We start from the raw sequence: 16,029 nt of genomic DNA on the forward strand, positions 1-16,029 counted from the left end.
GACCACATTTTACAAAACAATAAAAAACATACTGCATACATTAGCACAGACTGCCTAGCAGTGCAGAGGTAGCTATATAAAGGGGTAAAAATCTTCATATTAGACATTTATTGTTAAGAACACTAAGAGGCCCAACCTTAGGCCTATGTATACTAAATTTTCAAAAAGCCTTGTTTAATTTTCCATACATATTTGTTAAAGATATCTTCCTTACAAAATATCTGACAGTGTCTTTGTTACATAATTATATGATTTAGAGTTGAAAAAAACACACACACACAAAAAAAACCCATACAAAATAAAATACTACCTGAAATTCATTTGGTCTCCAAATGCTACAATAATAGAGAGACAAGGAGTTTTTGAGACTAGAACTACAAATGTCAGGAGTAAAGGAATAAAGATGCATAAATGCAAATAGAACGAGCTTGGCTTTCTAACAAAAGAACTAATACAAACTCTACTTATACATATCAATTACTGTGATGTCCATGGCATCCTAAGTTTTGTTTTTTCTTAAGACCTACTAAGGTTTACAGACATTTATAAAAGAATCCTATAACTCTGCTTTCAACTTAGCATGTATGGAGCTCTCAATGGATGTCAATAAAAGGGAAGTTGCTTACACTTATTGCTCATGCACTGAAATATTATCTGTGTGAAAATGTGCAGCTCATACTATATTGAGGGTAATCAGTGGTAAAGTTTATGCACATGTTTACACTCTACATTGGGATGGGTATAAGATGAAGTGTAGTTTTGCGGACTGCACAGACTGAAGCTTATGTTGGAGTACCAACAACTGCTTCCTCTTCCTCTGTTCTGTCATTAGAGTCACAGTCATAAGACACATGAAAGGATGTCGCTTTGGCCTCCAGGAAGCAGAGGGACAGAGCCAGAGGAAGGGAAAATGTGAGGGAAAAGGGCACTGACTGAGAAGCAGAGAGAAGGAGCCCAAAGATGAGAATGAGGGAGGGAAGGAAGGAAGGGGAGGTGATCGGAACATAGTGCTGGACGTCAGCGGGGAGGAAGGAGACCCAGACCTTGGGGAGGCTAGGGAAAGCAAGGTACCCATCTTCATCGAGGAGTGAGGGGAAGCTGGGTGGGAAGCATTTACAGAAACTGAAAGGAAAGTATCCAAACTCGGAATCCTTGTGGTCAGCCTCTTTTAGAGGCTTCTCGTCCTTGTGGTCAGCCTCTTGTAGAGGCTGCTCGTGGGCGGGAGGACAGTCGATCTGAGAAGGGGCTACAATAGGATCCAGGACAGAATCCAGGACAGCGACGTCACAGTCCCCCTGCTCGGTTGTTTCCCCTGTGGAAAGGAGTTCTAAGCTGTCTAGTGTGATTTGGTCGGCCTCCCCAAAGGGGTCTTCCTCTGAGATGTCTGAAAGCAAGTCCATTTCCGGGACTGGTAACAGATTTGGGGAAAGACATGAAGCATAGCGGATGAATGGTGAAGGTGGGCAGATGAAAACAGGCTATTTTCAGAAGCAAATCCATGGTTGAATGTGAAATTACACAGATACATTCAAAGGAGAAATGGAGGCAAAAGAGGAGAGAAGAAATAAGTAGTTAGTGAACAACTTTACTCAAGAGTTGGGATTGTATTAACACAGTGGGGTTAGAAAATGAATTAAATGATCCATTTTTAATAAGAAGAAAACTGAACTACTTTTATCATAAAATGTATAGGTACAGACTGCTTTAACTATTGTTTTCTGACTGGTTGCAAATAAATCCAATGGAACTCAAACAGCATCATTACTTTTAAACCTGGTTGCTGACAGACATTCAAAGCATTGGCAAAAAGACCAACATATTCAATCTTTTGCTGAATGAAGATAAGCAAAATTTCCTTTGGAATTTAAAAGAACTTAGAAAAAAAAAAAAACGATGTATCAAACCAACCAGGCAAAATGGAACAGACTTCAAATTGCTGAGCTCTTCTGTTTCAGATATAAGGAGTCACTCTCCTAGGTGCCTCGTCAGTATAATTTTAAAAGATTCTGACAACTTTTCAGCAGTTCAAGGATACCTTGTTGGACGTGATTTTTGCTATATTTAACTAAATAATGTTTGAACAAATAGTTTTTGAAATACAATACAAATTCTTTAACGAAGATATGCAGGTGATTGGATGGCACATGCTACCTGGAGCCCTTGTCCTTGTGGCATAAGGGTCTGCATGGCCCCCTTACCCTCTTCTATGCTGAGAATTAGAGGTTGTCAAATTCCTGAGAACTGGCAGCTACTTCATCTGGCAGGTTCTTTATGAATTCATGCTGCATGTCTTCAGAATTTTCAAAGTTAAAGTATAGAGAATATTATAAATCCACAGAATGATTTCATTTGTGTGTGTGTTGCTTTGTGCAGGTATAGAAGAGATCTAAAGAACTCAAAGCCTCTTTAATCAACCTCTAAGTGACTTCACTTGCCCAAGGCAACATAAATAACAAATTTGAAAACATAATCTAGGGTACTTCTCTATTCATTATAGTGTATACACTAAATAAGGCCAAAAGCAACACACCATCTTCTCACTGTTCACCAGATACCTTTGCTTAAGAATGTATTCTTCATCAGTTACAGATTACTAATGAAAAATAACATTTTTCATAAAGACCATCTTTGCTCATTTCAAAAGATGTAAGTCAACATAATTAAAGTAATAATACAGGTTATACGTTAACATTTACTTGTGACAAACAAATATAAATTTCAAATCATCATAGCTTTTATCATTTGAGGATTTAACTAAATAGAATGATTATGAAGAGTTAAAAATTACTTACTTGCATTAATATACTTTACGTTGAAATATTTTTGCTTTGAACACCACTCAGAAAAAGGTTAGAGACCCTGTCCAAACAAGAGCCTTCACATATTTGAAAATCATATCAAAAGAGAACATTCATTGACTAATTTTAAATATTATTAGTTCTGAAACAGCAAATGCAACAGATAGCCTCTAGTCTAAGCACACATTTAAAATCACATACTCTACTAATTTATCATACCTTTCCTTCAATGAGGTGAACATGTGGGGCTTTAGTGGGGCTTCTGATGTCTCTCCTGCCATCCCCATCTTGTACTATGGCAGTGCTGACAACTCCACGGCCATATGCCAACAGCTCCCCAGGGCCCGAAGAATCCTTCATAAGACTTTGGTCCACAACAGCAACTAGAGTTAGTAAAGAATGATCATTTGGATTACATTAGGACATTTACATGCCTTTTACACAGATAAACGGGCAGCATGTACTCAACAGGAACATTGCTTGAGCTCTGAAAATACCAACATATCAAATACACTAAATTTTAAACCTTTTTTAAAAGTTTATTTATTAGTTTTAATTTTTTTAAATCCTCACCCAATGATATTTTTTCCATTTATTTTTAGAGACAGTGAAAGGGGGCTGGGAGCATGCAACCAAGGTACATGCCCCTTGACCAAATTCAAACCCGGGACCCTTCAGTCTGCAGGCCGATGCTCTATCCACTGAACCAAATCACTGAACTCTGAAAGTATTCTGAATTTTAATCCTTTAACCACACAGGATCCTGAAACATTTTTTTTTTAAGGGTATATTCTTATCATGGAATCAGCCAGCAGAAGGAGCTCTAAGACCAGCTAAAATGAGAGTCAAAGCAGTGTCAGAATCACAATGTAAGCATTATTTTAATTCTCTACGATTTCTTTATCTTATCTGAAATTATTTCTGAAACACATAATTGTCTATTTATTAAAATTATTTGCTTCAATAAGTTTAAAGAATTCGCCCATAAAAGAACTTTAACTTAAATGCCACTTAAAATTATGACAAGACAGTAAAGGCAGATTTTAGGGAATAAATTTGTTTAATAGTTTTCATTTCTCTATGAATTTAATAGTTTTCATCCCTCCTGAATGTCTCAACTTGACCTAACAGTTAATCTAATACATAGATACCCTCCCACTCAGCAAGCCTGGCCCTCATGTATTCCTTTCATCTGTCCCTCAGATGGGCAGGAACATAGATTGTGTTGCAATCTGTGTCATATGGCAAATCAACCCAAGATAGCCTCAGATCTCAACAAGGCAAAGAGAGTAGCAGCTGGCAAAGCATCTGTCTATCTGTAGTTTCTCCCACAAACCACAGGAACCACCACTAAGGTCATTTTACTTGTATAAAAAGTGCTTGACTGGCCCAGATCCATGCTCAGTAATCACAAAGGCCTTTAGGCTACAAGCCTTTGGAGGGCAGGGACTGGAAGTCATCCACCACATTGAACTTGGGAGGCATCAAGCACCTCTAACCCATGTTTTACAAGAAACCTTTGATCTACATCCCTCACATGCCCTAACTTTCTTCCTCCCCAGTCTTGCCATTTTGGCCACACTCATACTTGCTTGCACTCAGTTAACTCAAGCCAGAAACCTCAAAGTCTCTTCCTTCACCCCTCAACATCTGCAAGTCCAAGCAAGTGCTGGATCTATTCTAAATGTGGGCGGTTCTTCCATCTCTATTTGACCACACAGGTCCCTCAGGACTCATGCTTTTGAAAGTCCACAGAATGTCATAAAATGAACTCACATCTTACATTAGGTATAATTATTTTCCAGGTGTTTTTTTTTTTTTAAATAAACTTTTGAGGAGATTTTCATAAGTTTCACTTGGAAAGTATAGAGCTATGAGTAATTATTTTAACTTATGATTATGATTTCTAAGTGCCCCTACACATACTCAGAAATTATTGCAAAATAGGAAAAATCTGATTGAGAAATAATTTCAGATATAATATTAAAATTTTAATGAGCTTCAAATTTAAATTTACACAATGACGTTGACAAAACGTTGACACTGCATACTTTTAAACATTTATTAATTTCAGTTTGCAGGGGAACTTTTATTTTGGGAGGGAGATTTAAAACAATTTTTTTTTTAGGTCTTAAATACTTGTAGAACCCTGAGAAACTTGTAGACCCTAGCCACTGAGCTTAGGGTGCCATATGGCTAACTGGCCTACTATCACCCAATGTAAGATCACCATTACTCTCATCTGACTATTCCCAACCAGTCCTCCTGCTGCTTCTCTCATCCTGTAATGATTTTAGACATTGTAAAGTCATTGTTTAAAAATAACACTGTGTACTTATGTGCTTGCACAATCGTGTACACTTCTGGACATATACACACTACACACACACACACTCAAACTTTCAGCAATTTCCTGAAATACCTAGAATAAAAACCACATACTTTACCATGGCATACAAGGTCATGTGTGACCTGCCCAAGCCTACCTCTCCCCATTACTTACTAAGCTCTGACTACAGTTGACTTCTTTCTGTTCTGGAATGTAATAAGCTCTCCCTAATCTTACAATCTTAGGAAACCCACTGCTCCTGCTATCTGTGATGCTTTATCTCCTGCTTTACTCAAGTTTGCCTCCTACTCATCCTTCAAATCTCAACTGAAATGGTTCTTCTTCCTCATATAGGCCTCCATTCACAGATGACCCAATCTAACTAGTGTCCCTGATTATTATATTTTCCATTTTCATGAAACCATTGCTTTCCTGCTCTCAAATGCATCTTGGTCATAAACTCTTTTAAATGACTTCTTTGCCTTCCTTTTCGTTTGATTTTCGAATCTTGGTTTCTCACCGTTCTAAAACAGCTGTTCTGGAATGACTTTTATTATTACTTGATTATTATATTTGATTTTAGATATCACATTAAATTTTATGTTCTCTGTAATCACTAGAAGATTGTGAAGCCTTAAAGTGAGAACTATTGATATATATATCTACATTAGTCTAGCCTTACTTAAAAACTAAACAGGACAACAACAAAAATGGTATGTTAATGGAGAGTAGTGAGAAAAAATAAAGCTCAATACCAGGTTATAGCCTAGCTTTGCTTTGAGGAAGGAAAAAAAAGGAGGCTATAAGCCCTAACCAAATAGTTCACTGGTTGTCTGGTCATGAAAAGTCTTCTATTTTTCACAATAACACAATAATCCTTTTGATAACTTGTCCATCTGATGAATTACAGTGCTCAGAATACAAAAGGAAAAATAATGGATTAGTGTGCCATGTTTGTGGTTTTTACTTGTAAAAAAGCATTGTTTTCAGATACAAATCTATTATAACCCTCTGCACTAGTTGCCAATATAAGATGGTGCATTTCCTTAAGCACAGCTGATATACCTCATAGAAATTGCAGTAGTTTATTCTTCTTTATAAACTGTAAAATTTGTAATATAAGAGTTATAATGCCTCATAGTTTAAAACAAAGGATGAAACAGACAGCGTTCCAGAAAGAGGAAGCGTTCCAGGGCATTAAACAAAACTGCCTGCATTTATTCAGCACTTGCATAAATTCTGTACAGCAAGGAGCAAAGTTTGTGAAATATTTACATGAACGCGCACATTTTTCAGATTTACTTGAAAAATGTTCAGTCCCCGATTAGCTAAAAGTTACACGGATAGCTATTGTACATTAGTAATTCGCTAAGTTTAAATTCCTACATTTGGGAATGTGGACATTTATTTGAACCAAGTTTATGGTCACCTTGCAATTTTTGGGTGGTCTCATAAAAATATACTAAAGATTCTTCTGAATCAATATTTAATAATTATGTATACAAAGATGCCCAATAACAAATCCCGGGAAGTATCTCCATGTGTATGCCTGGTTCTGTTTTTCAAGTTTATTACAGGAAAAACAGATCAAGACCAGGAGGTGTTTATCCTTCACTGAGAGAATATTTTTATGTTAGCGTATTGTCTGTTTCAGGTAATTATTTATAATATATTTGTTCAAGTTCATATTTCAGAAAGCTATCAGTAATAATAAGCAATCAAAAAAGATTTTTGCTGCCCTAACCAGTTTGGCTTAATGGATAGAGCGTCAGCCTGCAGACTCAAGGGTCCCAGGTTTAATTCCAGTCAAGGGCATGTACCGTGGTTGCAGGCACGTACCCAAGTAGGGAGTGTGCAGGATGCAGCTGATCGATGTTTCTAACTCTCTCTCCCTATCCCTTCCTCTGTAAAAAATCAATAAAATACATTAAAAAAAACACACAAAAAAAGGATTTTTGCTGATAACAGTAATAAAAGATCATTTTTAAATTTTATATTACTATTTTTATATGTTTTGAGATTAATCAACAAAAATGTTGAAAGGCTACTTCTTCTGGTAGAAAGTCATCCATACAAATTATTTTCACTTATGGAGAAAAAATTTAAGTCCTTCATAAAGTATTCTAATATAAAATTAACCTTAGCTTTTTTCTAGAGAATCTGCTATTAACTCAAAATTAGAGTAATAAGATACATATATGTATGAAAGGAAGTAACATCAATTTATTCCCATGTATAATTTATATAAAACTACAAATATGTAACTAACTAGAATTCTAATAGGAAAAATATACAAATTTTACACTCCCTTGGGGTGAAAGAACAAATGAATATATTATATTTCCTTCCTTTTTGTTAAAACACTACATTGTAAACTGATCCTTTGAAACTCTGAATGGTTTCTCATATGCTGGAAAGTTTGGTATGCTTCAGTCAGAGTTTTTAAAATCATAAAAATTTGAATGTTTTAAGTTCCTCTGAACAGAAGGTCAGATGTTACCACACCAAAAACCTTTGGAATTACATTTTTGCCAAAAAATAAGCCACATAAAATATATCACAATTAAATCAGACCAGTAAAAACATGTTCGTCCATCATCTCACCAATGCGAACTCTTAGCTAACATTTGTGCCCACTGATAATGCGAAAAAAATTTAGATTCAGATTTGACAACTTCAAATCCTACAAAATTTTCTTGTGAGCATTAGAAATGAAACTTTATTTACTCAGAATAAAACGGCTATTCCTCTAGAATAGGGGTGTCGAACTCAATCAGAGAAGGGGCCAAAATCTAAAATCCAGCCTAAATCGCGGGCCGAATGGTTTACTGAACAGTCATAAACTGTCATTGTGATGGAAACGCAGCGGAGTGCAGTGATGACAGCGCGGTGCGGGCCACATTGCAAGGCCTGGCGGGACGGATTTGGCCCGCGGGCCTTGTGTTTGACACATGTGCTCTAGAATATTTCTGGGGGTTGGGGAGGGGGGGGCTTATCAACTTGATCAACATTTTCTGATACCACTGGATTAGAAAGATTAATGGAATCCCAAAGTGTCAAAAACGTCTTTACCTCCATCTAGAATCCTGGAGGCCCGCTTACTAGATGTGCGCTCAAAGTGTGGCGCGGGCCTGTCAATGAGGGTGCTTGCCTGGCGGGTCTGGGCTTGGGTGCGGCCACTGTAGCGGAATTTGGACCCCAAGGTCAGGAACTTGGCCTTTGGTGGCTGCTCTGGAGACACAAGCCTGTAGTGAAGAGAAAAAGGAACAAAATTAGAATTTTTGAATTATTTATTAACTTTAAAATTATTTTTTATTATCTTATTTTATTAAGCATGATTACTCAATATTAAAAAAGGATGACTAACCTAATGAAAAAGAACATTACTTATATACCTTCCTACATAAGAGATTAATGATAGTGATAAGATGAATAAATCCATATTCATGTATTTATGAATATGTTTTCCTCGACATGAGCCAAAGTGCAGCTGTTCTCAGTGTTTATCAAAGGTTATTTATTTGGATTAGCTTAAATCATTTAGATAAACACATATGTCTGAATTCTTGCTCCTAGCTGTAAGTGCCAAGTAGCGATCTCTTACTCTTAGTAATTCTTAATATTTATGTCTATTTTTCCTGGGAAAGAACATCTAACAAGAAATCTGTTCCATAAGTGATGCTTTCCCATGAAGAAGGCAGCATGCGGTGGATCTACTGAGATTATTAACTTCCTTTCTTGCTAGCACTATTCTACTGCTTAAACCGGGTTCATAATGAATAAAGTTAACTTAATGTCAAATACCTCCATGTATGCAAAAACATGTTCTTAAGAAAGCTTTAGTTGACAATTCCACAATAGGGAGAATGCTACCAAAAATTTTCCTATCATTCTCCAAGAGTGAATCTTTAAGAATTATTTAGCATTGCAAGTACTGTATTCTAGACCTTCTGCCCAATTTTTTAGAAAACTTATTTTGCTAAGGAAGCAATGAAAAATGTTTCAAGGAAAGGTAAAGCTACATGTAAGTAATACAAAGAGATGATTCTCCATTAATTAAGGATTCTCAGTAGTCTTAAACATTCCTCCCTCTCTCCCAGAAAAGTGTTAGAATTAAACTGATGAAAGAACTAAAACCCTCTGGGCTCTCTTGGCTTTAATCGATTCATGAGGATAGTACAAGTGTTTCTTTAAATCTTCCATTTTCTGCCAATAGATTTTGGAAGGATATATGTCACATGCAAGTGAAGGGAAGTCATTAACTAGAGGATTTAATTTTGTTTCTTGCCTGACACTGGTTGACCACATATTCAAAGTATTAGCTTGCAGATTAATTTTCTGATGATAAAAAATCCTTAAGTAATTAAACTTCAATTAAATGGAAACAAACATCAAAACAAAAAAGGGGCTGACTTCACCACAGACATTAGCTCCCTTTAAAAGAATTTTTTTTGGTGATTTAAGTCAATGGTAATATAAATAAATTTCCTAAGAAAATGTAGACAAATCGACAAAATATTTCAAGAATATCACTTCAAGATCAGTTTATTTTCTTTTTATTTTACTTTTATTTTCCACATCAGACCCTATCTTCAGGAGAAAAACATCAAAGACCACTACAAGCCATCTATCATTTCACTTTTTAAAATTTAAAAGCTATAATAAAGGTCTGGAGCAAGATAAGTAATGTTGTATTAAAGGAATCCAACTTTTACATACTTTACTGCTTAAGTAGTATATTAACATTTTAATTTTATAAAATTCCTATCATTACAAATTAATATTATTAATGTTTCTCTATGGAAAATGAACATTTTAAGAAAAATCCAGATACCAATTACTAAATCAATCATAGATTTAATAGAGTGCCATGGGTTCCCATAAAAGTCTCTAGGAAGCAGCTGATGACACTAACTCACTTGGGATTAATTTGGACTTACAATGTCAAAGTTAAATATAATGTCAAGTTATATTTGGATTTACAATGCCAAAGTTAAATATAATGGCAGTTTAATGTTAAGCTAGAGAACTTCATGTTAATCTTGTTTAACCATCACCACCACCACCAACAAAAAGCACTGAGAAAATAGCAGGAAGCACATCAGCTGCAAATTCAGTTGGGAAGTCTAGCACCGACTTGTGGGTGCTTGGAGCCACACTACCTGGGTCTGCATTCCATCGCCACCCGTTACTACGTGTGTGACTAAGAGCATATTTCTGAACTTCGCTGTTCCTCGGTTTCTCCATATGTGGAGTGAAGATAACTGCACCTGCCCCATGAGCTGTGTTATAAGATTCATAAAATGAATCCATGTGCAACACTAAGAATGGTGATGGGCTCTATTAAATGCTGAAGCAAGGACAGCAACTTTATAATGTTCTTGTTCTACTAAGATTAGTCTAGCTGAGTGGCTGTCAATCAACACAAAGATCTGTTTATGACTTCAATCTGAAAGCCATTTTAATTTCCTAAAGAAATTATTTGAATCTTTTGTAATAAACTAAAAAGAACAAAATCCACTGATCAGATTCAAACCATTCTGCAGACAAATTATGATTTGCCCTTTCTATGTTGCATATATGTTGTGAGCAAAGTTATATAAGATTTAAAGATATAAAAATGCTTTTATTAATCATTATCCCAAAAGTCTGCAGGAGCAAATTGGTCTGCTTTTAAATTGGAGTCCATGATATGTCAGCAAAAATGAAGGCAGACAGTTCAAAGTGAGGAGTGATGACAACATGAATTTCAATTCATTTTAAGCTGTTTTCTTTTAATTACCTGTAAAAAGTATGATGTTCCACACACACTTTCCATAGCCTTTTCGCAGCCCGATGGTTAGGCAGTTTGAATCCAATGGTACTCTCAAACTGTTCCTGCTAGAATAAACAAATCGGCTTATTTCTTTAAGAGTTAATTGGAAGCTACTAAAAAATATGAATTCACGTTTTCTCTAAAAAATAATTCTTCTTAAAAAACAATTACATCTAATATAATTTATACAAAATAAGTATTTCATAGACTGCAATACTAGTTTCTATGAAAAGCAGGTGCATAACTATTGACATAAACAATGTCAACGTCCACTAAAACTAATTTTACCATTTTCCAATTGATCTCCACTTAGCTGATTCAACAACAAAAAATGAGCCCCCGCAATATGGCAGGCACTTCCTATCTTTCCTATTCTGTGAATCTGTGGTTGTTGCTTGTGTTTCAGCAACAGGAATATATATGCAGGTTTATCATTAAGAACCTGACCTTTTTTCCACCATGGAGAAATAAAGAATAGTTCATTTTCTTAAATTCAGTGGGAAAGAATTCAGTTAGCCCATGGCCATGAAGGAGAACACGAACAAAGCCTCATCAGATATGCCAAGGACTACACAACATGCTTACCTCTGCTGGCCTAACTTTAATGTAGAAGTTACTGCGCTTATAGGAAATTTTCAAGATTTTCGGCCAAGCAAAACGATTGATTCTCAGTCTGTCCTTGTAAATGAGGAGCCCATTAGCACACACACCCAGCTTGATGTCCACGCCTTCTGAGTCCTGCCAAGCGTAAGAATTTGACCACAGTTAGCGTTGTGAAAATTATACAGATCAGGAAGCTCATGGAAGGTCCTCAAACCATGACCAGGAATACCAATCTAACAGGTTGGTATTTAAATTTCAGTGACAGTACACAGGTTAATAGAAATGGTAGGACACACAACACATCTTAAATCTTTTTTTTTTAAATATATTTTATTGATTTTTGTACAGAGAGGAAGGGAGAAAGATAGAGAGTTAGAAACATCAATGAGAGAGAGTCATCGATCAGCTGCCTCTTGCACACCCCCTACTGGGGATATGCCCGCAACCAAGGTACATGCCCTTGACCGGAATTGAACCCGGGGCCCTTCAGTCCCCAAGCCGACGCTCTATCCATTGAGCCAAACCGGTCCCAGCCACATCTTAAATCTTATCATCTTCAGGGATCCGGTTTGATTTGCCAAAGAGGTACACAACATAACTACAGGACACAATATTCTTCAAAAGGCATTATTCATATTCCTAAGCTTGGGCCTATGAGCTCACAAGGAAGGAAGGAAACAACACAATTTAGGTATCCTGAAGATATGAGTGTTCTCAAGAGGCTACGCCAGCCCTTGGTGATAGATAGTATGTTGGTTTAAAGTACATTCGGCTTTTTACTTTAGTAAAATTTACTTCAGATGGATTATTCTAGCTAATAGCTATTAAAGTTGCACCTATATTCTGTAAAACAGTAATCTCTCCCAGAAAATTTCTCTTCTAGACTGACAGTGTTAAAATGTTTGAATTCTTTCAAGTAGTTATTCAATAACTCTGAGTGCTGACATCCAGTTCTTGTCATAGCATATTCCTTTAGCTGGGATATTTCAAAGGACTGCAGGCTATTCTTTAATTATTAATATTTTTTTAATTTAGAACAGACGACAATCTAGAATAATCACAAGCCTGAAAGATTTTAAACTATCAAGTAAGTTTACAGACAAAGTAAAAAATTGGCTCCTCACATTTCTAGTAGTATTGAAAATCTAATGTGCACAATACTCAAAATGTACCAATTATTATTTATCTTCAAGGGAAAAACTAAATCTCATTCAAATATTTAAAATTGAAGAATATTATTTAAAGATACTCACAATTTCTAAATTCTCAAAAATCATGCTGAAACAAACACTACATTTAGTCTAGCCTCAATTCAATACATTTCAACTGTCCTGTTGAGAACAATGTAACACAATTTATATTAGTTTTTTTTTAAAAAAAATAGAAGTACAGTACTAGGTAACTGATGCCAATTGCTGTAGGTGTGAATAATTCATATATACAAACAAAATTACATTAGATCACCTGAGGAGATTTAAATATCTAATCTATAAGGTGCTTTATTCACCAATGTCCTGGCAGCCAAAATTCTCTCTAGGAACAGAGTAAAAAGCTGGGTGAGTCAGGCACAGGTGTCCAAGCAACTTGGCATCACTCACAAATGGTGCGATTGCCAAAAACGTCACTGGCCATGACCGCAGGAAGCAGACTGGAAGATTGCCCAAGACAGCATGTTCTCACCACAAGTGAGGAGGCAGCCCTCATTTGAAACATTGAACAAAGCCATCCCTACATTGAAGCAACTTTAGACAGGACACTGAAACTATTTTATCTGACTTAATAAGAAACAAAATATGGATCCAAGTAAATGGATTGATTTTCTATTGTTCCACACAGTGTTTTAGAATTATCAGTATTTGTACGATGAGAAATTACAAATAAAGGATAAGGAGAAAAACATTGTATTTGACCTCTGACATTCAACCTCAAAGTCAGGGAGATAAAGTAAGACAAAGGGAGCATCTCCTCTGCTGTGCTCACTGCCATCGGAAGCTGCCCCATGTGGGTATCAACAGGATCCCACGCCCACTGACTTCTGCATGGCTCAGACTATGGAAAGTTCGTAAAGATCAGAGAGAGAAGGGAGGGAGGTGGTGGTCAAGGTTTTGAATACCCAGATTCCCTCACTGTATGGTTGCCATCTGGCTGGCTGTGTCCTTGACAATGACAGTTTCCCTCTAGTTGTCCTTTCCACACAAATCTCTCCAGAGTCCTGCAATCACCCTTCGGTTCCAGAGAGAGCTGGTGCTCTACTACCTCAGAAGTATCGCTACACCTGTGGTTTCCCTGTACCTTTGTCAAGGTGCCTTTTATTCAACACCCTCCAACTTGTCCTAACATAAGAGTGCCATTAAAAACTCTTCTGATAATAAAACATTAATTAAAAGATGTTTTAAATACAATCTCAAGACAATGAAAAACTATAAAGACACAAAAACTATAAGATTCTTTTAAATTGCTATGTATCCTTTTAAATGAACTACAAATCTCTTGTTTATCAAATATTATCTGAGTCCATCAGATATTTGATAAATAGGATAATATTTGATAAATATATCAAACAGAATGAATGAATGTTACTTTGCATAATCTCATTTTTAAATGCGTGATTTCAACTGCTCTAAGATTTTTTTAATGTTTATTTATTGGTTTTAGAGAAAGGGGGTAAGATTTGTTGTCCCATTAATTTATGCATTTATCAGCTGATGCTTGTATGTACCCTGACTAGGGATCAAATATGCAACCTATCGGGACGATGCTCTAAACAACTGAGCTACCCAGCCAGGGCAACAAGATTTTTTTTTAAAACAAGAAAATGTATCAAAATATTAACAGTGATTGTTTTGCATAGAGAGATTTCAGTGATTTTGCCCCTTCTGTTCACCTCTACTTTCTATAATGAACATGTATTACTTTTAAAATAAGAAAAAATCTTTAAAGAATAAAGAAGCCACTGAGGAAGAAAGAGACATTTTCAAATATGACAGACTGTTAACACAAAAGAAAGAAGTATTCATCTGAGGACTAGGGAGGGAAGGTATCTTCGGGAGGGGGGCTTTCCTGGAGATCTCACAGACCCTTTCACCTGGGCTTCCTATGCTGCATCTAGGGATTGGCAGTGTCTTTTAACAGCAGGCTACCAGAGCTTCCCTCAGCATGCTGAGTTGACTCCAAAGATATTTCCAAATCCATCTTTCAAACCTTACCTCTTGTTCTCCTAGGCTCTCCCCATTAAATGATCATCCAAACAAGGATCATGAAGTAGGTGACATTTATTACTGGCATCCTCACCACCCAACCCAATCCAACCTTCTCCTATCACCTATTCATTCTTTTCCTCCCACCTCTCAAATTAGACTGAAGGTGCTATGTCACCTGGAGCCTGGGTCAGCCTACTTTATCTTACAAGAGGGAGAAGCCCAATTCAAGGGCTCTTTTACAACCAGGAAGTTTTTAGACAGTGGTCAATAGCTATGATGCTTTTGCCTTTCATGGTAGCTAAGATCTCCTCTCCAACCCTAAGACAGAGGCAGGAGTGGGAGCTGGGATAGAGGGCACTTTTGTTACTTCTGATAAGACAAAAGCTGGGATGCAGAATAAACCAAGATGATGGATCAAAAAGGCTGATGAGTCTTGGGATAAGTACATATGAAAGGGTATTAATTAAAAATACTGGGGGGGAAAGAAGTAGGGGGAGAAAAAATGACCCTCCCACAACTATAAACACCACAATCAGTCACCAAAGAAATATTACAGAGGCCCTGGGGCGAGGGTGAGTAGCCTTTTGCAAAAGGTGAACCAGATGATTCCGACACTGGAGCCCTCTCAAAACTTCAGTCAACAGCCTGGAAAGAGGCCATCTCCCCATGACATTACAGTACCTTGGCATGATGTAGGTCAACACCATACATGGAAAGCCTCTTTGCATTTTCTAAGAACTGAGAATCAGCTTGTGCTGGAGATAAGCCCCTAAGAATCAAAAGAAACAATATTATCTTATTGGTGGATGAAAGAAAATGTGGCCAAAATGGAGGAGGGGTGGAAGAGCTTGGAGAGTTTGGGGTGCAGGGAGTAACAGATAAATTTGCAGAAAAGTAGGAAACAGGCAAAACAGCTGAACTCTCAATCTCTAGCATTTTTATCTTAGGATCCTCTAATACAATGGTTCTCAACCTTTCTAATGCCGTGACCCTTTAATACAGTTTCTCATGTTGTGGTGACCCCCATCCATAAAATTATTTTCATTGCTACTTCATTACTGTAATTTTGTTACTGTTATGAATCATAATGTAAATATCTGTGTTTTCTGGTGGTCTTAGGCGACCCTGCTAGCAGTTCTCAACCTGTGGGTCACTGATAAAAGCAGACATCCTGTCTTATACCCAGTCTTAAAGGCAACTCTTCTGCCTATTTATTATGATGTTGGCAATGGGTTGGTTTATCGTATATGGCTTTTATTACATTGAGGTATGTTTGCTCTGTTC

General features: G+C 36.6%; 1 protein-coding gene across 34 annotated transcripts in view; it reads right to left on the reverse strand.

The window, feature by feature from the left end:
* Positions 1-16,029, reverse strand: part of EPB41L2 (erythrocyte membrane protein band 4.1 like 2) — a 166,237-nt gene that overhangs the window by 31,159 nt on the left and 119,049 nt on the right. For 33 of the 34 annotated variants that reach the window (XM_045573237.1, XM_036413439.2, XM_036413436.2 and 30 more), the window contains exons 8-12: positions 15,427-15,514; positions 11,528-11,680; positions 10,910-11,007; positions 8,200-8,372; positions 3,018-3,187 (exon numbers count right to left, since the gene is read on the reverse strand). In XM_045573237.1, the coding sequence (XP_045429193.1) occupies positions 3,018-3,187; positions 8,200-8,372; positions 10,910-11,007; positions 11,528-11,680; positions 15,427-15,514 (682 nt within the window). The remainder of the gene's footprint in view (positions 1-3,017; positions 3,188-8,199; positions 8,373-10,909; positions 11,008-11,527; positions 11,681-15,426; positions 15,515-16,029) is intronic. The other variant, XM_045573239.1, reaches the window with a different exon arrangement.

Source organism: Pipistrellus kuhlii, unplaced genomic scaffold (assembly GCF_014108245.1).
Source record: "Pipistrellus kuhlii isolate mPipKuh1 unplaced genomic scaffold, mPipKuh1.p scaffold_m20_p_5, whole genome shotgun sequence".
Lineage (NCBI taxonomy): Eukaryota > Metazoa > Chordata > Mammalia > Chiroptera > Vespertilionidae > Pipistrellus > Pipistrellus kuhlii.